Genomic DNA, 27,407 nt, shown 5'->3' with positions numbered 1-27,407 from the left:
ACCCATCACATGGCTCACGGGCTAACTCGGAGTTCCTTGGAGACAGGCCACGTGCGGCTGGGGCACCCATTTCTCCTTTTCCTGTATCCTAGTGTCGCATTTTCTTCTTTAAGAAAGAGTATCCAATCCTCTTAGAGACTCCCGATCTTGACCTCTCACCCTGAGCTACAGGGGAGGGGTAGGGCGGTGGCGGAGGGGCAAGGACTTTTCTTCTTTGGCTCCCAGAAGTTGGGGGTACCCTCCCATGACCTTCCCCAGTCATGGGCGAGTTTCAGAGTAGGCAGGCTCCCCCCCCCCCCCAGGGCGTTGGCAGGTTTATGATTTCACTTTCAGCAGGTGGTAAGCCCGATTCCCTAATTTGCTTTGGATTCAGGGATTATTGTAATAGGAAAAGTTGTAAGGGAATCAGGCTGGTTTGAAATAGCTTCCTAACTCAGTCTTGTCTGCAGGTGCCCTCCATCTTAGGTGGTTGAGTCACATTTGTGTGAGAGTTTGGGGGCACACACGTGGCTTTGGGACATGACTTGGCGGACTGATGATACTGGGAATTCTCAGGGTCACCCTCAGGGCCGCCACGAGGCCTCCTGCCTGCTTGCTGTCGGGCCGAGGGATCAGGCTAGAGTCGGGGGGTGCTTTTCTTTATCCCAGTTCTCCTGGTTCAGGTTGATGAGCTTAACTGCAGGCCCTGCAGCCGGACCCAAGAGTCAGAAGAGCAAGGCACTTTTTTTGGAGGTGGGAACCCCAAAGCCAAGGTGATGCCACCCTGGGCAGCCTGGCCTCCCTGACGTGCTGCCCAGTGTACTGGCTGCAGGCCCCCTGCCTCCCCAGATGCTTACAGAGCTCCAGCTTTAGCTGTCACTGATCGGCCGTCAATTCTTCACCCAAGGTCTTCACCCTGGGAGCCTAGGGAACGCCTCGTCTCCGGTGGGGCATGATTTCTCTGGCCTACGCAGATTCGAATTCATCTCTATCATGTAAGAATTGGCCATTTTGAGATAAGGGTTTTAATTCTTGAAAAGCCAGATGTTTGGGACCTCCTTCCAGAGCCTTCCCTGTCCTCATGGAGTAAGGGGTTCCTGTGGCCCAGCAAAGGGGCCAGGGAAGTATGTCTGTCCTTGCGTCTCCTGGAAACGGCTGGTTCTCTTTGTTCTCAGTTCTGCGCAAGGCCTGGGCCTGGCCGGTGCACCACAGGCTGCCCTGCTGGCTGGTGCCTAGCTTCATGGGTGGCAGCTTTGATACAGAATGGGGCAACAGGGGAAGTGAAGCAGTCCCCCTCAAACTAATGATCTTTGGTGCTTCTGGGGGAGGTAAAAACATTCTTATGCTGTCATGTCATTGAATCCCCACACCCCAATGGAGTTGATGCCAGAGGAAGCCATGTGTTACATTCTGTGCCCTGGGAGAGGCCGGGCGGCTTGGACTGTGGGTGTGAAGTTGGAGAGTAGGGTCCTGAGTTGGCCCCGTGCCCCTCCTCTCAGGTCTCCGAATTGGCCTTCCTGGCACATGACTTCTGGTTTAGACTGGATCCTTACATGGAGGTATGAAGGAAATGGGAGAATTGTGACTGGCCGGAGCCCCCAAACCCTAACTTCTAGCTAATTTCGAGCTAAAAGAGTGGAATTGGATATATTCCATTTTAAAATTGTATTGGGGGTTGCAGCATTTGCTTAATGACCAAAAATACCCTACTTGATGGTGTAGTTCTCTCAGTACATAGACATTTACTCCATTAAAAAAAATCTCCAAAAGAATTCTGCCGAATTCCAAAGCTTTGCCTTAGTGACTGTGACTTGCATAGACTGACTGAAAGAGCTTTGGAGTCTGGCCCATCTGGGCTCAACCTCTGGTCCCCAGCCATGTAGGAAGCTGTGTCACTTACCGGACTGTGGTACTCATCTCTCTGCGCCTCAGTACAATGGCCTTGCCAACATTCTCCCTGTAAGCTGAAAACGCCATGACACCTTAACAGCGGCAACAGGTGCTAAATTGCCCTGAGTGGAGACATTGAATGGAAAGCATGACCCAGTGATTATACCCAACAAGTAGGATGCAGTGATCGATGCCCCCTGTGAAACACCCGCCCTCCCTTTGGATCATGAATTAGGTGGGGATTTGCATTTCAGATCATCGTTTTTGTCTCGAACAATGTAAATAACGTATCAAACTCTTAATAGCTGGTCCAGTCCACACCCACCTTTGGGTTCTCTCCGCTTCCTCTTGTCGGAGCTTGTCTTGCCTTCGCCCACGTTAACGCCTGTGTCCCCTTGAGCCTGTTGGTTCTCCTTTCTCCACCCTCCCCGCCATCCGTGTCTGTTTCTTTCCATGTGAAACCCTTTGCTTTGACTTTGCGTTTCCCTTTATAACTGAGCTGTCCTGCACTAAGCCCCTCTGTGATTGGCCGACGGCACTCAGCATAATGCCTCCCAAACCCGCCAGGTGCTTGCAGCTGCACTGTCAGTCTTTAGCGCAGGTAGTCCTCCACTGTGTGTCCCACCTGTGGGCATTCAAACATGGGCATGCCTGGACTGCTCATGGATGGCGTCTTTGGTGAACTCTCTGGTCATGTACTCTGCCTGTTTTTAAACTGGGTTATCCGTCTTATAGAGCTTTTACAGATTTTAGGGATTAATCCCTAAAGATGATCAGTTTTCCCCTCCTCCGTTTGTGGGGTTTCTTTGTACTCTTTTGATGAGGTCTTTGATGTACATAAGTGTCCTATTTTTTCAGAAGGCCTGGTCATCTATTTTTACTTTGAGTATGTAATTTTCATTATGATTGGTTTATGCCCATGTGTTAGGCCCTTAAATGTGTCCCAATTTTCTCATTGATAATCTTCTTAGTTCTGGGGATTACATTTAGGTCATTAAAAATTATTATTAACTGAGAGTTCATACATATATCATTCCATAGATCAATCACATCAAGCAGTATTGTACAATTGCAACCACAAGCAGTTTCCAAACCTTTTTTCCCTTTCTTTACTCCTTGGCATCCTCTCCCTTTTACCCCCTCTCCCACCACCACCACTGTAACACCCCTGCCAAAAAAGCAAACCCACCTTATTCTACTTGCTATCCCTGTAAGGTTCATCAAATCTGGGCTTCTTAGACCGAAAAACAGAAAAACATATAACACAACTTCAAGAGGGCGACCTCCCAATGATCTAATACCTCTGAGCTAAACTCTAATAGGAACAAACAAACAAACACAAAAATACAGAAAATGGTGTAAACCAGATCACGTCCAGCGTGCGTCAGAGAGGGGATCAACTGACAAAGTTTTAACTGCTCAAGTCAGGTTTATCCCTTTGATTTTCTTAATAACCAAGTTCCACCCTTCCCTCAATTATGGATATAGGGAGATCGCTGGAGGCTTACTTCCTATGTCGTTTCACAATTATGGATATAGGGAGATCTCTGGAGGCTTACTTGCTATGTCATTCCACAAATGTATCTTGGGCTCCTGCCATCATAGCCTTCTGCAAACTGGGTTCTCACAATTTAGGCTCTGATACTAACCTCTCTTTCAACGTCAGATGATATGTTTTACCATCCTTCCATGTGGACTTTGTGGCCATCACTTAGATGGCTGCTTGTTTGGAGACAAGCCTTTAAGACTCTAGACACTATTCTATCTGATAGCCGGGCACCATCTAATTTCCTCACCACATTTTGCTATAGCACCCGTATCTTCTGTGTTCCCGTCCTGAGCACAAGTATCAAGCAGGGCTGTGATGTAAGAACTAATTGTTGTTAAATTGGAATTAGAATTTAGTGCAAGCCCATAACCCATTCCTGGATCTGTGTTTTGTTTGTCTTTAGCTGCTTTGGGGTTGGCCGGAAGCCAACATAAGAGTTTGGCAAAGAAACCCAAACCTCGGCATGTGCCGGCCATCTAACAGGAAGGCGTGCTGTCAGTGAAGGCTTCACCTTGGAATCCAGATGCCTCATCTCTAAGCAGTCATGTCGGCTTGCTCTTTGATGCCTTATGCCCTGCTGTATTTTCCCCTCTTTGGGAATTTATGCCCTTTCCAGCATTTTCTTCCCCACAAATAAGCTAATCTGTTTCATCTGGCAAATAACTTCCCTTCTCAATACCCCCCCCCCCGAACATTTCTGGACAATCTGCTATGGCGTCGATTGGCATCTGAGGCACTTTAATCTTATGTGAATGTACCCTCACTTTGAAACAATTGAATCAGTTGCTGACTTGCAACAAATCCCTCATCACGATCACCTTCACTTGCTTCGTGTGCAGCCTTTGCATCCTGGACAAGTCTCCTAGCCTTTCCATGCCGTAAAGTGAGGTTGGTAGGCACACTGCACTGATTTCGATCATGTAACCAATTGTAGTTCTGTTTTCGTGATTAAATCACCAGGCTGCTTAGTGATTGTAACTCCTGTCAGGAGCGAACCTCTCATGGTCTCCATTATCATCACCTGATCCTTGAAAATTGATCCAGTTGTCGACTGACTGTCGCCCAGTGCATTTCCAGGGACTGACTGTGTTTAACCCTCCCCGACGGCTTTACCATTTCCACTCACCATCATTTGTCCTTTTCTCGGTGCATCACCAGCCTCTGCTTCAGATGGCGGATTTATTTGGAGGTGTGGTTTCGAGGGCTGCACCATACTCGCTGTCATGGAGTCGATGCTGGCCCATGGCGACCCTGTAGGAGGACAGGGTAGCGCTGCCCTGTGGGCAGCCGTCTGAGACGTTAACTCTTTCCGGGAGCGGACTAAAAAGTGGCATGGCCAGCCCAGGCTTGCCAGCAGCCTGCTCCCCGGTAAGAAGGCAGCCGGCGTCCCTGCTTCAGGCGGACGAGCCTCCGAGGCCAGGCGTTGTTTGCAGGAGGGGCTCAAAGTAGCTCACATTCAATATTATGAGCCAGTGCGTGCACCAGACAAAGAACCAACACTAGCTTGGCAGCAGTCTGTTCTTTAAGACCCAGTTGTCTGTGGTCACACAATAACCCAGGGACTTAGTATACAGGAGTGTGTGTGTGAGAGAGAGAGGGGGGCGGGGGGGGGGGCGCTGGATTGCTCTGTGTGTTGTGCTGTGTGTTCTTGTTCTCACTGTCAACGTGGCCAAGTTGCTTGTAGTAAGCAGGCGAAGAGCTGTCAAAACCTCAGCTCCACAAACGAGTCGCTGAGGGAAATCAAGGAAGCAGCGTGAAATGGCATGAAAGGGCTGTGGGGCCAGGGTCTAGCCCACCCCCTTCTCTCTTCTGCTGTGCTTATCAGCAGCTCCCTGTGTTTCATCATCTGGAAGAGATTCTGACGACAGGGAAGTCCGTGGGCCCAACCAACGAGGAGCTTCTCCATGCTTTTATTTCTACACAGTGAGGAGATTCTTGCGCACTACCCGCGAGACTGAGGAATGTGTGGGCAAAAAGATCGGCATCCAATCACCTCCCCAGCCTCTGTACAACCCGCCCCACCACACCACCACCACGTCCACCACCATCAACACCACTGTCCAGCCAGTGCGGTGACTCCAGGGCTGCCAGGGCCAGGCCTCCACTCCAGCCTCGGAGGCTCCACTGCAAAGCCCCCTCCCAGCCAGCAACCTCATCACGTTCAGTTTTGATGTCTGATTCGACAAAGAGGCACAGCAGCCCGAATTGACTGACAACATAATTATCTTTTTCAAAAGAAATGAGACACAACTTTATAAAACCATTGAATTGAAAATCAACTTAGATTCTCAAAAAACTCTGGGCTTTGTGTGAATCATTTGATGTGAGATGCCTGCCTGCCTCTGTCAACAGAAAGTGCGGCCAGTTTAGAGGAAAGCAGGGAGGGGCTGAGGAGAGCAAAACCAGGCTGGTTTCACCACCAGCCGCAGCTCACAGACTTTCCTCTCACTGCAGTGTAGTGGCTTGTTTTTTATGTCAGCCACCCGGGCCTGAAGGCAAGCCGCCCAAGGCCAGGGGCATGTCCCTCTTGTGCCAGGCTGGGGGCCACACCTGGCTCGGGGTCCTGCCTTGTTGGGAGGAAGGAGCCTGTGGTGTGAGCCCAGTCTGGCCTTGATTCGAATATTCACTCTTTGCAGGATCTCTATTGCCGCCAGACAAATTGCCCAAACTTAAAAGGTTAAAATAGCACTCACCTGGGAGGAGCAGGAACGCTCTGGAGTGGGGTTGTGGATTAAGTATTGGACTGCTGACCACAAGGATGGGCTTTCAAAGCCACCAACTGCTCCACAGGAGAAAGACGAGGCTGGCTGCTTCCTTAAAGGTTTATAGCCTTGGGATCCCCAAGAGTCAGTTCTACTCTGCCCCTATAGGGCCGATAGGAGGTGGAATCCACTCAGTGGCAATGGGGGATGGGCAAGTATCTAGGCTAGTTCTCTATTTTGCCGCTCCCAAGAGCCCTGGCATCATACTATACCGGGCTATGTGTTGGGCTGCTCACCACAAGGTTGGTAGTTTGAAATTACCAGCTGCTCCACAGGAGAAAGTTGAGGCTTTCTGCTCCTGGGAAGAGTTCCACTCTGCCATACAGGGTCGTGATGAGGGATGGTGAGTGGGTCACGGAAGAGTGAACTCAGTATTGCAGGACTCTTCCCTGCAAGCTGTGCAGGAGCGTCCCTGCCCACAGCTGTTCAGGCTGATGGCGGAAGCCACTCCCTGTCGCTCTACAGAAGTGCTGGTTGCACAGTGGTTACATGGTGGCATGGGATCTGCAATGTCCACAGTTCAAAACCACCAGCTGCTACGTGGAAGAAAGACGAGGCTTTCTACTCTTGTAAAGTTACAGTCTCGGAAACCCACAGAGGAAGTTCCACCCTGTCCTAAAGGGTCGGCTTCCACTCAATGGTACTGAGTTGGGGTGCTTTAGGGGGAAGGGGCTTGTGACCCCATGTCTCAGAGCCCATTTCCTTGCTGCTTACTCTCCTGCGGCCACTCACATTCCTGTTCCTGTGACCCCTCCACCTTCAAAGTTAGCAATAGCACAGGACTCTGCCATCTCCACTGGCACCCAGAGAAACCGGTCTGCTTTGAAGCACTTACATATGTAAATATATTTATATATGAGGATGGGGAAATAGATCTATGTGCATATATATATAGGTTTAGTATTAAGGTAACAGATGGACATTGGGCCTCTACTCAAGTACTCCCTCAATGCAAGAACAATTTGTTCTATTAAACTGGAATTCCATGATGCTCACCTTCCTGACACAATCGCCGAAGAAAAAGCTGGTGCATAAGCAAATGTGGTGAAGAAAGCTGATGGTGTCCAGCTATCAAAAGATAGAGCGTCTGGGGCCTTAAAGGCTTTGAAGGTAAACAAAGCCCACATGGCAGAAGCACACTAGCCTGTGTGATCATGAGGTGTCGATAGGATCAGGTATCAAAGAACAAAAAAATCATATCATTGTGAATGAGGGGGAGTACGGAGTGGAGACCCAAAGCTCATCTGTAGGCAACTGGACATCCACTTACACAAGGGTCCAGGGTAGGAGATGAGCCAGTTAGGGTGCAGTGTAGCAACGATGAAACATACAACTTTTCTCTAGTTCTTTAATGCTTCCTCCCCCTGCCCCCACTATCATGACTCCAATTCTACCTTATAAATCCGGCTAGACCAGAGCATGTACACTGGTACAGATAAGAGCTGGAAACACAGGGAATTCAGGACAGATAAACTCCTCAGGACCAATAATGAGAGTAGAGATATCAGGAGGAGAAGGGGAAGGGGGGTGGGGAGAAAGGGGAACAGATCACAAAGATCTACATATAACACCTTCTCTGGGGGACGTACAACAGAAAAGTGGGTGAAGGGAGATATTGGACAGTGTAAGACATGGAAAAAGTAATTTATAAATTACCAGTAGTTCATGAGGGAGGGAAAATAGGGGAGGGGAGGGGGAAATGAGCTGATACCAGGGGCTCAAGTAGAAAGGAAATATTTGGAAAATGATGGCAACAAATGTACAAATGTGCTGGGCACAATGGATATATGCATGGATTGTGATATGAGTTGTACAAGCCCCCAATAAAACAATTACAAAAATAAACGCACGCCTTCGGTCAGCTTGGGCCTGCCCCGGCCGTTTTACTCTGCCGCCCCTGTGGCAGTCACAGGGACAGCGGCACGGGGCCATGAGACCATGCCCACCACACCTCTCCCCTTTCCCACGGTGCCCGCACAGGTCACTTTACCTCCCCAGCCACGCTCTGGTGCCAGCATGTGAGCCCAGTGAGAGGTTTTGACAGGATGAAATCAGGTGAGGTGATAAGCACCCACATGGTGCTTGGTGAAGGTTCATTTATTTGAAGTCTCTGTGCTGTGATTCGGGCACCGGGAAACTGCCACGGGGCACGCTGCTCAGAAGTACTTGTCTTACTCAAAAGAACTTCCATGCAGAGGGAACAAAGGCTCAGCACGCCCTTCCCAAACCTGGCCTGTTTCCCTCCTTCCCAACCCCCAGCCCCTAGGTCCTGGCGCCCATGCTTCAGCTGCTGTCTCAGGGAGGGCCAGGGTGGGGCCAGAGCTCCCTGCCTGTCCTCTTCACAAGCGGGGGCTCCCGGTCGGTCGGGTCTGGTCGGCTGGAGGAGGCCAGCGCTGCCAGCAGCTGGCCCCGCCACTCAGCAGAGAGGCCCGGCAGGCTGAGGGGCTAGCCAGCCAGCCTGCCTGCCCACTCACGGTCTCCCTGCCTCTCCTTCTGTGCTTCCTCAGGAGATCCCCAGCGAGCTCACGCTGGACGCCCTGCTGGACATGGACGAGGCCAAGGTGAAGGAGATGCTGAGGCGCTGCGGGGCCAGCAGCGAGGAATGTGGCCGCCTGCAGCAAGCTCTCACCTGTCTGCGGAAGGTGACAGGCCTGGGTAGGTAGGGCCAGGCCAGGCCCCCTCCACTCCGTTCCCCCAGGCTTGGCCTGCTTCCCTGGGTGCTGGGTCTCTGCTGAGGAGAAGCCCATGAGATGGGGTGAGTGTGGGCAGCTTCTGGGGCAGCTGAGGAAGGCCAGAGGAGACATTCAGAAGGAGGGTGATGGAGCTGGCCTATGAGGGTCCTCAGGATCTGGGCACCATCTGGTCTGGCAGTACAAACCCAGGGCAGCATTCCTGAGCTGGGGCTAGGAATTCCAGGCCAGGCTGCTGGGCGGACCCGTAGTGGAGTCCATATGTTGGGCTGGGTTCTGCTGCGTTTCCACCAGCTTCTCGAATTCCAAACCCTGGGCCCACCCCAGCTTTCTCCCCACAGCCCCTGCCCCGTAGCTGGCTGGGCTGTATGTTCAGAAAGCAGCGCTGATTGCGGCTTAGCCTGAGCCAACCCTGATTAGAAATTGTTGCTGTCTTTCAGCCAGGTTTATGTGTGTGACAGTCCCCGGCCAAATGCATAATCCTGGCATGAGGCGGAGTGCCTTGGGAATTGCTTGCAGGCTTTCTAAATCTTGCCTCAGAAATGGCTTCAAATTCCCTGCCTGCCGCACAGAAAAAGGCATTAAAACGAACCTAGTGAATAGAATTGGCCCTGGCTTTTAGGTATCTGAGCCACCCAGCTTATCTGTGCCTGCCTGAGGCTTAACGAAGGCTCTGAGGTTTAGTCAGCTGGAGCCCATCCCTCCCCCAGAGAGGACTGGTTTCCCCCCACTTTACCAAGTCTCTCTGCGAGGCTTCCTGGCAGGGGCTGGGGGATCAGTCCGAACCAGGCGTGGCCAGAGCCCTCATCCCACTTTACAGAGGAGGAGACTGAGGCCAGAGAGCGGAAGAGCTTTGGCCAAGCCAGCCAGCGGCAGAGCCCAGAGTCCAGCCTCAGTCCTCCGCAGTAGTAGGGTTGCCTCCAGCTTGTGGAAGGCAAGAAGGGCTTGGCTTCAAGCGGGGACCTCTGGGTGCCTTGTCAGCTCTCCCTGTGCTGCCTGGCTTTCAAAGACTGGAGGAGCCGGCTGGTGAGTGGTGATGAGCAGTTGTTTGACGGATGACAGCTTCTGCACTGCGGGTCCTGGCTACCTGCCAGGTAGGGAGAACATTGATTAATTAAGCGCATGCTGTGTTCCAGGCATTGGCGTGCGTGCGTAGACAGGCGCATGCGTGCGTAGACAGGCGCGTGCGTAGACAGGCGCATGCGTGCACACACGCGCATGCAGCAGCCCCTTAAGCAGCAGTGCGTAGCTAAAGCACCTGAGCACCAGAGACCCTGGGCACACATGGCCGAGCTGGGGTTTGAACTTGGGTTTCACCCTCAGAGAATGCACTTTCTCCTGTGTGCTCAAAGAGCCCCTGGTTGAGGGGCTTCTCCCAATTCTATCGTGCTCACTCGGCTATACGTTGCGGTACTCCTGCAGCCCCACGGTGCCCTAGTCCAGACTACAAGTGATCACCTCCATGTCTGGGGTCATTCAGTCAGTGAGTCTCCCTGGCACCCGACAGGACTTGTTCGGTGTACTGAGCATGGACTCTGGAACCAGCCTTGTGCCTCAGTTTTCTCATCTGTGAAACGGGGATCACAAAGTGCCTCTCCTAGGGAGGTGGTGAAGAGTCAATGAATGGGTAAAGAAAGGGGTAAGAAGTCCTAGTTAGGCCGGGTGAAACAAACAAACAAACAAACAAACTCACAGGCATTGAGTTGATTCCGACTCAGTGCATATTAAATGTTTTTTTTGTTTTTAAACTAGTAGACCTGTGAGAGGATAGAAAATGTTGAAGTCATTTTACTTGTGGTCTCAGATTTTAAGAACAGTGAAGGGCAGGTCTCTATGTCAGTGGCTGGTGCATCAGAGTTCATGCTTGCTGATATTCCCCACCTTTGCCTGTGGCAGACCTCAGTAATCAATTCATGAACTCTTTATCTACTCAGTGATGTCAGCATCATTCTGAAGGAATACCTGCCAGTTGACTAGTGCTGGCTTACAAATCACGACCCATTTGCCACCCTTGAGCTGGTTCGACGCAGTGATGATTGAGCAGGCCATATGATGAATTTGGACTCCTTTCATTTTTGGCGGGGGCAGACTTGCCCTTGGCAGTTTTGATTGGGCCAAATGCAACTCTATTTATAGGTCTAGGGAAGCCAGTCTTTCACGTATTCAGGGCTTCCTCTAAACCAGTTGCTGCCGAGTTGGCTTCAAATCGTGGCACCCCCACCCGTGTCAGAGCAAAGCTTCACTCCATGGTTTTCCATGGCTGGTCTCTTTGAAGTAGCTAGAGGCCAGTATAGAATCAGGAGCTTTAGGTGGTGGAAACAGGGGTGGTTCGTTCGGCCCGGTTGCTGTATAGATCCAAGGTCATTGTGCAGTGAAGGAAGGCTTCAGAAGGTGTTGGGCAGAGGCAGCACAGGCCCAGGTGATACGGAGAGGCTGTGCAGGCTGAGGCTGGCCCTTCTCCACCAGCCCTGGAGATGGTTTTGTAGGCCCCAGTGTGCCCTTCTCTGAGGACAGCTTGTTACCTCCCAGCTGACTCTGTTGTCACTGATTCAAAGTGCTGGCAGCATACAGGGTGCTGGCGGCCTAGAGGGGGCTCCAGTCCTGTTCTACCACCCACTCTGCTGTCTGGCCTTGGGCAGTTTGGCTGGCCTCAGCTCGTGGTGGCCGCACCTGTACCCTGGGGAGGAGGACAGCACAACTGGTAGACAGAACCAAGCAGATTCTGGGAAGCATCCAGTAGAAGGAATACCGTGTGAAGTTCATCTTGCCCCGAGTCAAAATTTCCCTCCCAGTGCTCTCCCCTCACTGATCAACATGAGAAGAGAGAGTGGGCCTCTCCTTCCCAGGCCAGCCCTTTGGACATCAGTAGGATGTAGGGCGGGGTCCTCTCTCCCTGACCTAACACTACCGTACCTCCCTGTCTCTCCGGTCAAATCTGCAGTCCTCCCTGAGCCAGCCACGACCCTTCCTGAGCTCCGCCTCCCATCATTCCTGAGCCCTGCCTTGTCCTGAGTTCCTAGGACACGTGGCACTCTACATGCGTGAGCTTGTCTTGCCAAGGCTAGTCCCGTTACCTGACACGCCTTTTCCACTCTCTCTCCATCACATAAGACTCAGTTCAGACACCACTTCCTCTGAGAAGCCTTTCCGGACTGCCCCCTATCTTTACCCCAGGCTAATTTTGGCTCCCCTCCTCTATGTCCCTCAGCCCCTGTACATCACTTTATTCCAGCACACAGTATCTAGCACCTGTCATCTCCATTAGGTGGTTTTGTTTTGTTTTTTAAGGCTGAGCACCCGTCCTGCAGCAGGAGGAGCCTGCCGTGGAGCCGGAGGTTGAGGTCAATGCCAGGTGGAGGGTCACGGGGGTGAGGAGATCAGGAGGCTCTGAGAAGTTCTGCAGTTGACAGTCCCTCCGAGGCTCCTTCCTCAGAAGGACGTGACTGTGACGCTTGGTAGCAGGATCTCATTTCTTTTTTTTTTTTTTGCAGGATCTCATTTCACAAGGCAGTTGGCAACCCCTTTCTCTTGAAGTGGGGCTCCTCTCTTCCTTCCCATGCACCAGCTCCCCTTTCGGGGTCACCCACTTCCAGGGGCTGGGGAGGGCTCCTTGTGTACATCTCTGAGACCTGCCCGGAAAAGCCCTGCATATGACATTCCCTCCCGGCCCGCGCTTTCCCCTCTGTTAAATGGGACAGTCACCGCTGCCCTTTCAGCTATATATATGCATATATATTTGTAAGCTATACGTGGTATAGGAGGTAATGTGTGAGAGGCCGTTCTAGACCAGGTAATGGCCACTGGCCCCTAAGGAACACTGCTGCGTGGGCAAGGTGCCTAACCTCTCTGGATTTGTCAGTCCCTTCTAGTCCCAACCAACCAGCTGTGGCCCTACTTCTTGGCCCACAGGAGGGGAGCGCAGAGAAGATTCAGGCTGGAGCCCGATGGATGTCCGGCGGGAAAGTGGCTCTGGGCCACCCCCAGACACGCTCTCACCAGCCAGCCTGCCCTGGGCCTCAGGGAGTTCCCAGCTGGGCCGAGTGGCTAGTGGTGCCCAGGGCCCACGCTCCATCTCCGTGTCAACTCTGCCCACCGCGGACTCCCCAGCCCCTGGCCTCAGTGAGGGCCTCTCGGACACCTGCATCCCCCTGCACGCCAGCGGCCGGCTGACCCCACGCACCCTGCACAGCTTCATCACGCCCCCGACCACACCCCAGCTGCGCCGGCACACCAAGCTGAAGCCACCACGGACCCCGCCCCCGCCCAGCCGCAAGGTCTTCCAGCTGCTGCCCAGCTTCCCCACACTCACCCGGAGCAAGTCCCACGAGTCCCAGCTGGGGAATCGCATCGATGAGGTCTCCCCGATGAGGTGAGGGTCCCTGCCCGGCAGGGGTGGAGGTCACCCACTACCCAAAGGTGTGTCTTCCACACACAGCAGTCATATCGACTTGGCATCTGAAGGGCAGGTTCAATGAGCCAATACGGATGTGGGCGGAGTGCAGGGAGAGGCACCTCATCTGAGCCCCCTCCCCAGGCTGGTGTGACAGAGAGCGCTGAGGCCGCCTAGATCCCTGCCTGTCCACTCACATGCCCATACCGATGCATGCGTGTACGCACACACAGGCTCACATGCTCACTCACACTCATAACACGGTCGTTTACTTATTCCTGCACACACGCCCACGTACACACTCCCACGCATACACAGGCCTATCCATGCCCATGCACACACATGCACATGTCCGTTCTCTCTCTCTCTCTCTCTCTCTCTCTCTCTCTATCTCCTAGGAAGGTTTTTTTATGATCCTCAGAAGCCAAATGATACCATGTATCAGTCAGGCTGGGCTAAGTTCTGCTACAATAACAGTCTTAAGGCAACAGATAGTTACTTTGTCCTAGTGGGTCATGCTTTCTCAGCTCCCAGAGGTACAGAGCTGCCCGTGTTCCCGGGAACGTTGCTGCCCTCTGCCCCAGAAGGAAAAGAGAATTCCACATGCTTTGTGCCATGAGTTGAAAGTTCTCTCTCAGAAGCCTGACTCTCCACTTCTGCCCTCCCTCACACAGAATTGCCAAGGGGCACAGGTCTCCCCTGTGCCGAGAAGGCGAGAGCTAGGATATTTGGCCAACGCTGCTAACGATGGTCAGATCCGGTGACGCCTGTGAGAGTGGGGACTCTGGGGCCCCGTGTTTCTGTGGGTTCCACAAGCTTTCTGCTCTGGCAGTGAGTGTTGTAGTGCTTTTGTGTCTGTCTCTGCCAGTAGGAGAAAGCTACATCTTCCTCTCTGACAGGTCTCTGCCTCCACAGGATTGGCTTCCCCGGGAGCCATCGCGGGCCGCCCCTGAATACTTGCTCACTCCATCATGAAATACCTTCTTGTTTTAGTTGATTGGTTTGAAATATGTCTATTATTATTTAAAACTGTCTTCAATAGGCGGCCGTCACATGGTATCAAAGACCAGTGCTTTGTAGTTCAGGTCTGCTAGTCTTTCTAAGAGCACACGGTTAGAAGTCTGCTTCCCCATCCCCGGTTTTGTTGTGGTTGTTTGGGGGTTTTGTTTCTTTCTGGCCGGCCACCTTCCTTTCCAGGAGGCAACCCCGATGCTCAGCTCCTCAGGCATCTGTGCCTCAGACCCCTCCCTCTCCCCCTTGATTCCCGCCCCTTAATCGTTGATCGGAGCAGGCCTCTCTCGATGGATACTTCTGGATACTTCGGCGACTGGCTTTCCTGTATCACACAGCTGTTCATTGGACATAGGCCCTTGGGGAGGGCGGGAATGGGAAGGGGCTTTCCCTGGCTTCTCCTCTGACCTGGGGGCCCCTCTCTCGGAGGCTCCTCTGGGCCCTGGTCTGTCTTGGGCCTTGATACCATTTTGAGCCCTTCATGGGCCGGCCCTGGACTGTTTGCTCTGAGTGTGGCATCTGGAGGGGAAGGCCACTCTGGGCTCCCTGACTGGCCTGTGGCCAGGCCCTCTGGCTGGGGCCCGTGTGCCGCCGCCACCCCCCACCCCCTGCCCCGAGGGCTGCCAGCCTCCCCTTCCCGGCGAGAACACAGTGAAGACTAACGGGTGTGCCTGTCGGTGAGGCCTGAACCCACGTGTCTGTCTCGGTTTCTCCGAGAACCTTCTGAGGCTTCTGGCTGCTTCCCCTGCTCTGGGCGGAGAGTTGACCGGCCCTGGGCCCTGAGGGTCTGAGTCCAGTCCCTGCAAAGACACCAGAACTGGCCTTGCCATCACCCCCCAGGCCCCCTCCCTGCCCCCCACCCACCCTGAGGGGCAAAGCAAAGTGCCCTGTTCTTCCCCAGCACCCTGGGGCAGCCCCCACCCCCAGAAAGACACTGCTCAGGACATGACTCGGCCCAGCCTACCCTGACGACCACCCTTCTGCTGCACTTTACAGTTCTGCCCCCAGCATCACACACACACACACACACACACACACACACACACACAAGCGCGCACACGCGCACACACGTACACGCCTCAGCTCAGCTGCATCCTCTCCTGCAGGCTCCTCCTTTCCTGCCGGGACCTGGACATTTTCCCTCCCCATTCCTTGTTCACCGGCTTTGTGGCCTGGGAAGACTCCCTTGACCTCTCTGAGCCTCAGCCTCCCAGCTGTGAAATGGGCAGGACTGTGTTTACCATGCTGGGAGATGGTGGGCCCTTGGTGGGCTCATGTGTGAATGGGCAGAGTGCAGTGTAGCTCTCATGCCCTGGCCTGCATGGCAACCTGTAACCCCTCTGTCTCCTTTCTGTCTCCCACAGGCTTGGTAAGAGTGCTTCGTTTTCACCCCCTCTGCTGCCCGGGACTCGTGTCTGTGCTGCCGTCCCCATCAGGGTGGATGCCGGTGACACTCTTAGTCCACTCTGCCTTTGGGAGCTCAGAAGCAGAAGTGCTGGCCCATGCTGCAGGAAATAGACAGGTGGCCTTAGAGTGAGGCTCACCTCAGCCCAGCCAGCCCTGCTCTTTGGGAGGCAGAGTGTGGTAGTACACACAAGCTCACGTTGGACCCTGCGTACACTTCCGTGCCAGGGAGCATTCGGCTGCCTGGGCAGGGGCCAGCAATGCTCTCTCTGGATCCTCTGCCCCCACGGGAGGCCTGTCTGCAGGAGGGGTGTTTCTGGAGGCAGGCATGCGGCCAGCTCTGAAAGAATCCTGAGGGGGACCCTGGCCCAGGACCTGGGAGGGTGCAGGTGTCCCCTTGGAAGCAGATCTTGCACACGGCGACATGTGAGGTTCTCTGTAGTGAGTGGGGAGGGAGAAACAACCGTACCGTTTGATTCTGCTTTTAATCCTCTGAGCAGAGATTCAGCAAGGTCACACTTGCTTGGGAAAATAGCAGTTGATTTTTGTTTTACCTCGTGCTGGCTAAGGAGAGAGGCTCAGGGATGAGGCTGGAGCAGGAGCCAGTGACTGCTGGAGTGGAGCTGGCTGTAGAAACACCCAGGGAGTCAGCATGGAAAGAGGTGACAGCAGGGCACAGGCAGGAACTCCCAGGGCCTTGGAAGAGAATTTTCTTTAGAAAAAAAATCATTTTATTGGGGGCTCTTACAGCTCTTATCACCATATACATCAATTATATCAGTCACATTTGTGCATGTGTTGCTGTCATTTTCAAAGCATTTTCTTTCTGGAAGAGAATTTAGCATCTCCAAGCCCTGGGAGGGCCCTGGCCCACTAATCTTCCCAGTTGCCATAGTAATGCAAGGACCACAGCAGTGAGGCTGCTTTCCAGTCTTGCTAAGAAGAGAAGGAGGATGAGGCTCCATCTAGATCAGGAGCAGTTGATATCTGCACTTCTCAAACCCCATGCCTGTGGCAGACATTACCAGTCAATCACCACATGCCTGCAGAGATAGATGGGTGTAGTCTCATTTTCCCATAGCTGGACACTCTCAGACCTCCAGGTCTGACAGCCAACATGTTTTGACTGCTTTGGCTGCTGACTGGGTTGGGTGGACCTCAGGGTGAGCTGCGACCAGTCGGCCGGTGGCAAACGTGCCAGAGAAAAGCGGCAGGTGATGGGATTGTGGGCTCCCAGATCAGGAGAGCACAGGGACCTCTGGTGTCCTGATCAAGACTCCCTCTACTGAGAGAGAAGTCAGCACCCCAGAGCACCCTTCTCCTTGGGCGTGGGCATCATGGTGCCAGCACTTAATGGGCACCGGCTGTGTGCCTTGCCAGCACTGTGTCCTAATGGCACCATGCTCTGGGTCACAAGTGTCTTTGGATGAATGTCTAGACCAGTGGTTCTCAACCTTCCTAAAGTCGTGACCCTTTAATATAGTTCCTCATGTGGTTATGACCCTGTATGTGGGCACATCTGCATGTGGGTGGGCCCACCTGGATACAGATAGAGGAACGGTGTCTCCGTTCCTAAGACCATCAGAAATATGGTCTTAAGTGACCCCTCTGAAAAGGTCATTCGACCCCCATAGGGGTCGTAACCCCCAGGTTGAGAACCGCTGGTCTAGACCATCTTTCTAAGGAAAAGTTGGGAGGATTCTGTTAGCCAGTTCAGAGGGTGACTGACCCTCCACAGGCTGGCGTGGGAGAGACAGGCAGTGCTGGTGCACACCCATGTGCATGTGTGTGCGTGTGCCCAGGGACAGGCGGCTGCCAGTGTGGACAGAGAGACTGCTTCTTGTCTGCCCTCCACCGCCAAGCCTATAGTGCCAGCTGACAATGCTGCCGGCTCCTCCTCTTACAGTTGAGCCCAGGGCGCCCTCCAGGAAGGCAGGAGGGGGTGTCTCATCACCCTTCTCCCAGCAGAAAGGCAGGGTGCCCAAGGCCTCCCGAAGGTTCAGACCAAGGGACTCAGAGGGCTGGCCTCACCCTACCTGCCACTGTCAGGCCATGGTGGTTCCCAGAGGGGCAGCCTCCCATCTCTTTGGGCCAGAAAGGGTCTGGGTGAGCTCTGTAGCTAAGGCTAAGATTCCTCATCACTGTCAGGGAGCTTCCACCCTTGAACCAAGGGGAGGTGAGAGAAGTACACCCTCTGCAGGTGGGGGCATGTGGGGATGCCTGCCCTCCACTGTGCTCTGGCTTCCGGCTGCTCTTAAGCCGGCCTCTCTCCTAAGCCGGAGTCCCAGCAGGGATGGTGGCCTGAGCTGTCTGCCAAGGTGAGAACGCTTGCCAGGGATGCCTCTGTGCCTTGGCCTCGCTTGTCCCCTCCCCGAGGTGACAGATGTAGGTGCAGGGGAACATTTCTCTACTGTGCGATGGGGAACCACATCACACCCAGTCTGTGCCTGCGGCATTGAGGGCCACAGGCACAAGCCGCCCAGGGCAGGGCACCCTCACCTGCCCCGCCTGCCTGTTTCCCTGCAGATCTCTCGCACGGGTCCCCACAGATGGTACGAAGGGACATCGGACTCCCTGTGACGCACAGGTAGGGCTGGCTGCAGCCTGGGCGGCAGGGGCGGGGCTGGGCAGTCAGCCTGAGTCACTTTTCCTTATCTGTCCATCTCCTCTGTGGACACTGGTACCCACCTCGAGCCCTTGCGTTGCCACCAGTGGTCATGTAGATGTGCTGCACATTCCCTGCCCCTTGGGGCACCGCCTCCCCCACCCGCAGGGCTCTGTATCACTGACTGCAGGGAAACCTTCTCCCTGAGCCCAGGACACCGGTGCTAGGCTGGCTGAGTGGGGTCGCAGAGTCATGAGGAAGCCACAGACCCCCAGGCCTCAGCCCAGAGCCCCTGTTCCACGGTTCTGGGCAACTGGGTCTTTACCAACTTCGAGTGATTCGGATGCTCAGACAAGTTCGTGGAGGGCTGATGTGGGCCCAAGACCTGGACTGTATATAGGTCTGGGCCTCACCCTTGGGAGGCTGCTGTGTCTGGGAACAGCTCTGGGCGGGGGGGTGGGAGGGGGTTTCTCACTCCCCTGGGTGGCCAGTCGTGGGTGCCTTGGGACGCCTGCACTCAGGCTGTCCCTGTTGGAAGTTGTCCGTGCCGTGAGGAGCACTTGTCAGGGCTGTCCCCCTCAGCCCTCGGAGCTGCACTGCCGCTGTGTGCAGACCCTCTCCGGAAAGGACACCCCTTGTTTGGAGGGGCTAAGGGACACCTCAGTCATGCTGCCCATGCCGATGCTGGAGCCCCAGGTGGCTGGAGTCCGGGGCCCTCGGTTTGCAGCCTCTGTGATGCTGGGGCTGCCTGTGTGTGTGTGTGGGGGGGGGGGCAGCTAGGATGGGAGGACACTGGAAGTAGAGACCAGAGGCCCCACCATCACCGTGACAGCACTGATGCAGTTGAGTGTGGTCTGCACAACTGAGAAAGTCCAGGCCTCAGTTTCCCCCTCCCCAGCGGGATTCACTGTAGCTCCTGCCCAGGGATGTCAGGAGGGCTAACCTGAGCTTCACCACGCCGGGACCGTGTTACCGGAGGGATTCAGAATCGGCTGGGGCTCGACTTCATTTTGGTTTCTCACACCTGATTTCCTGCGGCCTGCAGCTGGACCAGCCTCTCCCGGGTATCCCCTGGTGTGTGAGTCTGGGTAGACTAGATAAATAAATCCATGGGCACTCGTGTGTATAAGCGAGTTTCATATAAAGGGTAATTATACATTAAGAAAGCGTCCCAACCCAGTCCAGTCCAAGCTCATACGTCCGATACTACCCCATATGTCGGATCCCAATCGATAAAGTCCTCTTCAGACTCACAAAACACATGTAATGACGCCACATGCAAGATGATCACAGGCTAGTGGGTAGAAAGTCTTTGGATCCATTGGCGGCGTAAGCATCTCAGCGCCAGCAGGGGTCTCTACGTGGCTTCTTCAGCTTCAGAGGTCTGGTTGCATCGGGGTAGATCCATGTGGCTTCTCCAGCTCCAGGCACTAGGTAGTTCCATGTCTTGTCAGCTCAATGTCTCCCAGGGAGTGAGCAGCGAGAGAAGTGTCTTCCGCCTCCAAGGAGGAAATACAGGAGTTCCCAGAATTCTCAGAAGGCCATGCCCACCCAGAAGCCTCATTGGTTATATCTTGATAGGCCAGATTCCACCCTTTCATTCTTAATCCTCTCAAGTCCCCAATAGACACTAGATTATGTAACTACCACACCGGGCCTGAGACTTTCCTCTGGGCTGTGAGAGCCAACTGCAGGACTGTCCTCCCTCCTCTCTGGTTGCCCAGCGACTCTGCCTCCGGCCCTGGGCTTGAGAAGATGAGGTCATTGTCACGCCCTCTTGGATTTTGAAGCCTATGCCCCAGGACCCTGTTCAGCTAAAGTTCTGATGGGGATGGTGGGTGAAATCATAGGAAAGACGCTGTCTGGTGGCCTTTTTTGGTAAGGAGATTGTTTCTCACCTCCTCACTTGCACCTGCCCCTCCAAGGGCCAGACCTGGCTCCCATGTGGACCCATGTCCAGGGTTTCCTAGTGAAAGTCTTCTCTCTCATTCTGAGCAGCCCCCTCTCCCCTGGTGGAAGGAGGAGGAGGGGAGAGAGCACACCTGTGCTGTGTGCACACCCCTGGGTCTCCCTGTTCACTGCACTTCGGATGGTGGGCACCCTTTGCCTGAGCCACCAGCAGCTCCCACCGTGGTTGGGTCCCAGAGAGTGGATGCATGAAAAGGTTATGAACCCCTTCTGTGGCCCGGGCGCACGGCACGTTGGCCTGGCACCCATTTGACCCCCGTGAGATCCCCGTGTGGTTGAGAGCGCCAGCCCATTCCCAGATGCTCGGAGGCAGCCAGTGGGAGATAGGAGTCACCCAGCTCCGCCTCCTCGAAGCCTGCGTGCTCTCCCGTCTCTCAGACCCATCTCGAAGCCCGCGTGCTCTCTCGCCTCTCAGACCCACTGGCCCGGCTGTGCCAGTGCCTGTCTTGAAGACCGTTGCAACTCTGCATCCCACCAGCGTGCAGCTCTCAGCACCTATTACTGAACACTGCCTCCCCTCCAGCAACATGAAATCCCCAGAAGCTCATGGTGAGCGATTCCAACTCACAGCGCTCTCCCTTAAGGACAGAGTGGAGCTGCCCGAGTGGGTGTCTGAGGTCTAGGTGGGGGTACGAACCCTCCGCTTTTGCCCTCCGAACCTATATGGTGCCTTTGAACTGCTGGCCTTGGGGCTAGCAGTTCAATGCGTAGCCCACGCTGCCACCAGGGCTCCCTTACTGACCCTTGGGCCTGCCTCATTCCTGGGTGGGGGCAGGCGGGGCGGGGGTGGGTGTGTAAGAAGCAAGTGAGCTGACGTTCGAGGGCCCAGTGCAAGCTGCTCTGTCGTCAGCGTGATCCACTCTGCCCCAAACAGTTCATTGCTCCCAAAAGGTGATTCTTCCCTGAGGCGGGCCCACCTCATGTAAATGGACCCTGAGCTTTTTTCCTGGAGAAGACCCTCCCCCCCCCCCCAACTAAGCCCCTATCCTTCTAGTCAGTTGTTTGCTCTTATTTTGTTTGGACTAATAATTCACTCAAATTCAAAATTGGAGAGCAGTGTAAAGGGAACCCGTAGAGGGACGTTTCCTGTCCTCTCTGTCCCTGGTCAGCCCCCAACCCCTATAGCAGGTGGTCACAGTGTCCTGTATCCTCCCCCTGGTGACCCCCCCCCACTTCCCTTGAGTTCTTATATAGACTTTGGGTTACTTTCCCATGAGTTAGTTCCTATATAGACTGTAGATCTTTACGGGGCAGATAGTCTTCTCTTTCTCCCAAGGAGCAGCTGGTAGGTTTGAACCACGAACCTTGTGGTTAATAGTCTAACCCTTGCCCCCCAGCACCCCACAGTGGGCTTTTTCGTATGTATGCTTCTCTCAGAGATGCATACAAGCAAGGGCCTATGTATATTCCTACCCCTCCTCCTTAAAAAAATGAGCACTACTTAGATGACATACTCTTCTATACGTTGCATTTTAATTGATTTTTTGCTGTTCTAAATGGTTGCGAAATTCACGTAGAGCAAAATGCACAAGCGTCAGCTTGTCAATATGTACACACTCCTCTGGGTGCTGAAACCCTGAGCCTGCCAACCAAAAGGTTGGCGCGCTGAACCCACCAGCCACTCACTCGGTTGGGGGTGTGATGTGACAGCCATCTGCTTCCATCAGGGTGACAGTCTGAGGCCTGGGTCATGGCCATGCGGGGACGCTGATAGCAACCGGAGACCCGAAGGCTCAGAGGATCGGGTGACAGGAACACCTGATAACACCCGACGGGTAACATCTCTCTTAGAAAGCTCAGTGTCGGGGATCCCCCCCCCCAAGACCTTTGTCTCTTCATGTATTCTGCTTGGTAGTTATTAAACTGTAGCCTTAAGCATGAAAAGAAAGAAAGATTACAGCCTTAGAAACTCTGTAGGGTCATTCTGTTCTGCCCTGTTGGGTTATTTTGAGTCAGAATTGACAAGGTAGCAATAGGTTTCGTTTTCTGGAGAGTGTGGTTTTTTTACTTTTTTCACTTAATAGTATACATTTCTTTTTGTTTATAAATTGTATTTCTTAAAGTCTTTTATTATGAATTAGATAAAGGTTGATTGAACAGATCGATTTTCTGTTCGATGATTCATACACATTTGCTTCATGCCATTGGTTGCAATCTCTGCGATGTAACATAATTTACTCACTTCCAATGTTTCCTGTTTCCAGTCCAGCCTTCTGAGCCCTTCAAAGGGAACGGCTGCCCTTTCGATCTCAAGTGGTGGATTGCTCTAAGGGGTGTGTCCCTCAATCTGGTTATTGTTCCCCTTGTAGATATATTACTTGGTTGAAAATTGAGACACACAGGTGAGTTCATTTCCGGGTCTGGCAAGTGAAGGCTAGAGTCTTGGGCTCCACCAGTCTCTCCCATTAGGGAACCTGGTCTTTTGTACGTTTTTGAGTTTTGTTCCACATTTTTTTCCCACTTTACTTGGGGCCTTCTAACACGATGCCTTTCGGAGTGGTTGATAGAGGTTGTGGGGCACTGTCTAGGTCCTCTGGTCTTGGGGTTGTGGAGACTGATGTTGGGGTGGGCCAGGAGTCCACGGACCATGGTTCCCAAGTGTGAGAGTGTCGTTTGGAGATCATTGTATCTGTGTTTCACTTTCTGTCTGCACCGTGTTCTGGTGTGTGGAGCGACTGTACCTTATGTTGGCAGTTATCTACTGCTAGACATTAAGGTTGTGCCCCGTCCTTCACTGTCACAACATGCTGCATCGAGTAACCTTGTACTTGATCGGACTCCTGGATGAAATCCTGAGCCCGAAGTTGCCGGGTCAACTGGTCTGTGCACACCTGAAATTTTGATGGCCGGATTACCCACCCAGAGAGCACGTGTCAGGGAGCACATGAGCTGCGGGATTTTGACAATGATGACTTTGTAGTGGAAAACCGGATCCCGGGGAGGATGCAGTGGCCCCCGGGGGTCCCTGCCCTCTCTAGAAGAGGGTTCTGGGGTGGGACTGCGGCACCTGATCTCCCTGGGTGTGGTGTAGGGCTGCTTCGGCAGCCAGTGTGAACAGACATGTGTCCACTCCCTGCAGGTTCTCCACCAAGTCCTGGCTGTCCCAGGTGTGCCACGTGTGTCAGAAGAACATGATGTTCGGGGTGAAGTGCAAGTACTGCAGGTGAGGGCCGAGGAGCAAGGAGGGGAGTGCCCACAGCAGGGGACACCCTCGAGCCTTGGGGTCAGTCCTGTGACTTCATTGTTGGCTATAAGTCAAGTCCGAGTTCAAATGAGTTCCCTGATACTCTCTGTTGATGGTCCTACGTGGCACTCTCTGGGAAGATTAAGGACGCCTCCAGTGAGGCACTCCCACAAGAAGGGGCATTTAAGGGAGGGCTTTGACGGAGGAATAGAAGTTTTCTGGGCAGACCAAACAGAGGGGGGAAGAGAAGTCCAGTCTGGCTGGGACCTTGAAGAAGTTCGCATGTTCAGCTGGAATTTCCAGGCCTGTTGTCATCAGGTGCTGTCAAGTTGGTTCAACACATAGCAACCCCTGTGTATGACAGAATGAAACCCTTCCGGGTCCCATCTTATCCTCACAAGTGTTCTTTCGTTTGAGCCTGTGGTTACAGCCACCGGGGCAGTCCGTTTTGTGGAGGGCCTGCCTCTTCTCGGGCCCAAGGGCGGGGAAGGGGAGATGCGCCAAGGCAGCATTGGAGAGTCAGTGCACTGAGTTTCAAGAGGGGAAGAAGAACGTCTATATAATTCAGTGCCCTTGCCTCCCACCCGTGTGGTTTCCAGTAGGAACTAAGGGCAGGGAGAGGGAATGGCAGGGGTGGAGCGGAGACAGGATGAACCTCTGCAGGCTGAACCCGGGGTGCCCCTCCCAGTCCTCGGCCCTGGATGGTGGTGTGCCCAGGGGCAAGGTGCACGCTCTGTCCCTCCCTTTTGTCACTTATTCACCTGGCAGGTGATTCTTGACATCTCCGCCCGTTGAGGCCTCCCTCAGAGTCTGATCCCATGTGTGTGAAGGCATTTGGGTTCTGATAGGGCGTGCCCGTCAGTTGGGCCCATTCCGTTTCCCTCCACGAGAAGATGCTGTCACTCTCTGGCCCAGGACAACTGAAGGGCCGGCTCCTTGGGCCGCTGAACTGGGGGCCTCCTCTCTTTCAAGTAATACCTTTATAAGTGGAGCGTCCATGAGGACCCCTGGTTCTCATGCTGCCACGTGAGGGTGATGGGCACCTGTTTGGTGGCTGTGGATGCTGAGTCTCCGAGCAGTGGAAACCCAGCTCCCGTAATCCCTGGCTCAGCACCGAGCCCTCTGATCCACAGCCCCCTGCTCGAGCTCCTTTGGAAGGCTGTCTGTCTTCAGCGCAGCCTTGCCCCCAGCCTTCTGCGTGCAGGTGGAGGCCCCCGTTAGCCTAGAGAAAGGGAGGCCCGGGCCTGGGATCGGTGGGAGTGGGTATACTGGTGCCTGTACGGTTTGGCAGAGGGGCGTTAAGGGCACACAAGCGGGGAAACCCCCCCGGAGGTCGCAGCAATGCCGCCGGAACGCTGCCCACTTTGGCTCTAAGGTGGCCTGAGGGGGGTGTGGGCGCTGAGGCAGCTGTGAGCGAGCATCGACAGCGCGGTGCGCCTGGCCGCCCTGGCGGGCCTGACCCTGCCTCCCCTGCCAGGTTGAAGTGTCACAACAAGTGCACAAAAGAAGCCCCGGCCTGTCGGATATCCTTCCTGCCACGTGAGTTTCCGGCCCGCCCTCCCCGCTGCCTCTGCAGGCTCCCCGGCTTGCCCCTTCCCTGCTGATGCTCGCCCCTGCCCCTTGTCAGCAGCACCCCGCCTCCGGAGGACAGAGTCCGTCCCTTCAGACATCAACAACCCGGTGGACCGAGCAGCCGAGCCCCACTTTGGCACGCTCCCCAAAGCACTCACAAAGAAGGTATGGCTGGCCCGAGTGCCCCCACTGGGCTCTCTTCCGCTGGAAGCTGCAGGCTGCAGCCTTTGCCAGTGACCCATTTGTGTCCATGCGGCCTTGTCCTCCTGTCCTCCAGCCCCTCCCCCTTACTCACCCCTCCTCCCCGCGCCCGAGCTATCGGGTCCAGAGGGTTGAGTCTGCGCCAGGCACTTTCCCGGGTGTCATCACGTTTGGCCCTAACTGTCATCCTAAGGCCCCCTCTTGGTATTGGCTCCATTTTCCAGGTGAGGAGACTGAGCACAGGGTGCCCTCCACCCCCAAGAGTGATAGGTAAACCCAGGGTGACTGGTTCCTGAGCCAGGACTCTCCATCACATCTTACATTGTTCAGTTAGTCAGTCCCCCTCGGTGGCACCGGGCAGCCAGTACAGGGGTGCACCCCTACGTAGGGGTCTCCGGGCCAGCCTTCTCTGCTCCTGCGGATGGGTGCCCTGCCAGCCAACATTTCTCAGAGGCCCATGACTCTTAGTGGCCCCTGCTCGTGGGACACTGAGGTGGACAAAGGCCCAGACCACCTCTCCACTCAGGCGGTCTGCGGCATGTTCAGCTCGGAGCCAGACACGGGGTAGTCATGGGCATGATGAGGGTCCCCACCCTTACGATACAGCAGGAGAGGCCGGAATCAGAAAGCCCCCCCCCGCCAGCCCCTCCTGTCTGCTGTCTACAAGCTGCGCTCAAAGGACAGGCTTTGGCCTACGAGCGCTGGGAGCTGTGGGAGGATACAGAGGAGAGGCAGTGTGTTAGTCTGGGGACTTTAGAGAAACAAATCCACAGAAACTCATGTATAAGAGTTTTATATAAAGGTTAAGTGCACATCAAGAAAACATCCCATCCCAGTGCTGCCCAAGCCCACAAGTCCAACATTAGCCCATATGTCCTACACTAAACCACAAAGTCCTCCTCCATCTCACAAAATACACACTATGATGCCGACTGCAGGAGGAAAGCCGAGTCAGTGAATGTGTCAGCATCTCAGTGCTGGCAGGGGTCTCCACACGGCTGCTCCAGCACCCAGGGCTGCATCGGGGTAGGTCCATGTGGCTTCTCCTCAAGGACATCCTGCAAGAAGTGAGCCCCGCCAGCTAAAGCAGGGAACTGGCCAAGGCAGTTTCACCCTGGTCCGACCATCAGAAAGCAGAGACCTGAGAACTGGAAAGACGAGGCTCACTGAGCCATTTATCCCTCCGCCCCTCAGTTAACCCCACATGTGTTTATCGGCCAGGTTGGCGCAATAAACTAACTACCTCAGGCAGGTTCCAGCTTTTAAGAGGCAGGGCATTTGAACCCAGAGTGAACTGAGACAGGAACAGTGAGCAGGAGGGGTGAGGAGGTGCAAGTCTCTGGGGGCCACCACTCCCTCTGATAGAAGGGAAAACAAGTCACTCTTCTGTCAACACTGCCTCATGGCAGCCCCATGCATGCTGAGTGCCCCCTGTCCGTAGGGCTTCAGCGGTTGGCTCTCTGGAAATAGATCAATCACCAGGGCCTTCTGCGGAGGCACCTCTGGGTGGACCCGAACCTTCGACCGAACCTTCGACCGAACCTTCGGCCTGAACCTTTTGCACCATTCAAGACGCCCCTCAAAGGGGGTTGCAGCTGAAGGCCACGACCCTACGCTGCCTTGACCTGAGCTCTCCACATGCAGACGTGGGTTGGGCGGGGGCGGCGGGCAGGGCAAGGAGGGCTCCTGCCCACGTCTGGCCATCTCCGGTCTGCAGGAGCACCCTGCGGCCATGAACCACCTGGATTCCAGCAGCAACCCGTCCTCCACCACCTCCTCCACGCCCTCCTCGCCGGCGCTCTTCCCAACGTCCTCCAACCCCTCCAGCGCCACCACGCCCCCCAACCCCTCGCCCAGCCTGAGGGACAGCAGGTTCAACTTTCCAGGTACGGCATCTTGGGGTTCTTCTGGGCCCTCGGGGCCCTTCTCAACATACCCCAGCCAGCTCAAGGCCAGGAGGAACATTCGCCCAGAGCCAGGCCCTGTGCCCAGCTGCTGTGCCTTTTTAACAGCCAGGGACACTGAGACTTAGAGAGAGGAAGCAGCTTGGTCAGAGCCAGGCTCATGCCCAGATCCACCTGGCATCAAGCCAGGGGTCTGGACTAATCCCTGTGTGGATCGTAGCTTCCACCAGGTATGGCCTTCTCACTCGGAGGGAGGCTGAGCCCCCAAGAGGGAGTGAGGCTGGAGCAGGGCCTGAAG

The 27,407-nt window shown here is 54.5% G+C and overlaps 1 protein-coding gene across 1 annotated transcript in view; it reads left to right on the top strand.

The window, feature by feature from the left end:
- The window catches only part of KSR1 (kinase suppressor of ras 1), a 167,157-nt gene that overhangs the window by 107,879 nt on the left and 31,871 nt on the right, over positions 1-27,407 (top strand). The window contains exons 3-11 of the mRNA XM_075559618.1: positions 8,688-8,835; positions 12,780-13,239; positions 15,378-15,526; positions 15,636-15,640; positions 18,144-18,262; positions 23,328-23,411; positions 24,910-24,971; positions 25,063-25,169; positions 26,923-27,091. Coding sequence (XP_075415733.1) covers positions 8,688-8,835; positions 12,780-13,239; positions 15,378-15,526; positions 15,636-15,640; positions 18,144-18,262; positions 23,328-23,411; positions 24,910-24,971; positions 25,063-25,169; positions 26,923-27,091 — 1,303 coding nt within the window. The remainder of the gene's footprint in view (positions 1-8,687; positions 8,836-12,779; positions 13,240-15,377; positions 15,527-15,635; positions 15,641-18,143; positions 18,263-23,327; positions 23,412-24,909; positions 24,972-25,062; positions 25,170-26,922; positions 27,092-27,407) is intronic.

The sequence above is a fragment of the Tenrec ecaudatus genome, chromosome 10 (assembly GCF_050624435.1).
Source record: "Tenrec ecaudatus isolate mTenEca1 chromosome 10, mTenEca1.hap1, whole genome shotgun sequence".
Classification (NCBI taxonomy): Eukaryota; Metazoa; Chordata; class Mammalia; order Afrosoricida; family Tenrecidae; genus Tenrec; species Tenrec ecaudatus.
Note: the sequence above shows the minus strand (reverse complement) of the source record. Positions and strands in the feature narration are given on the sequence as shown.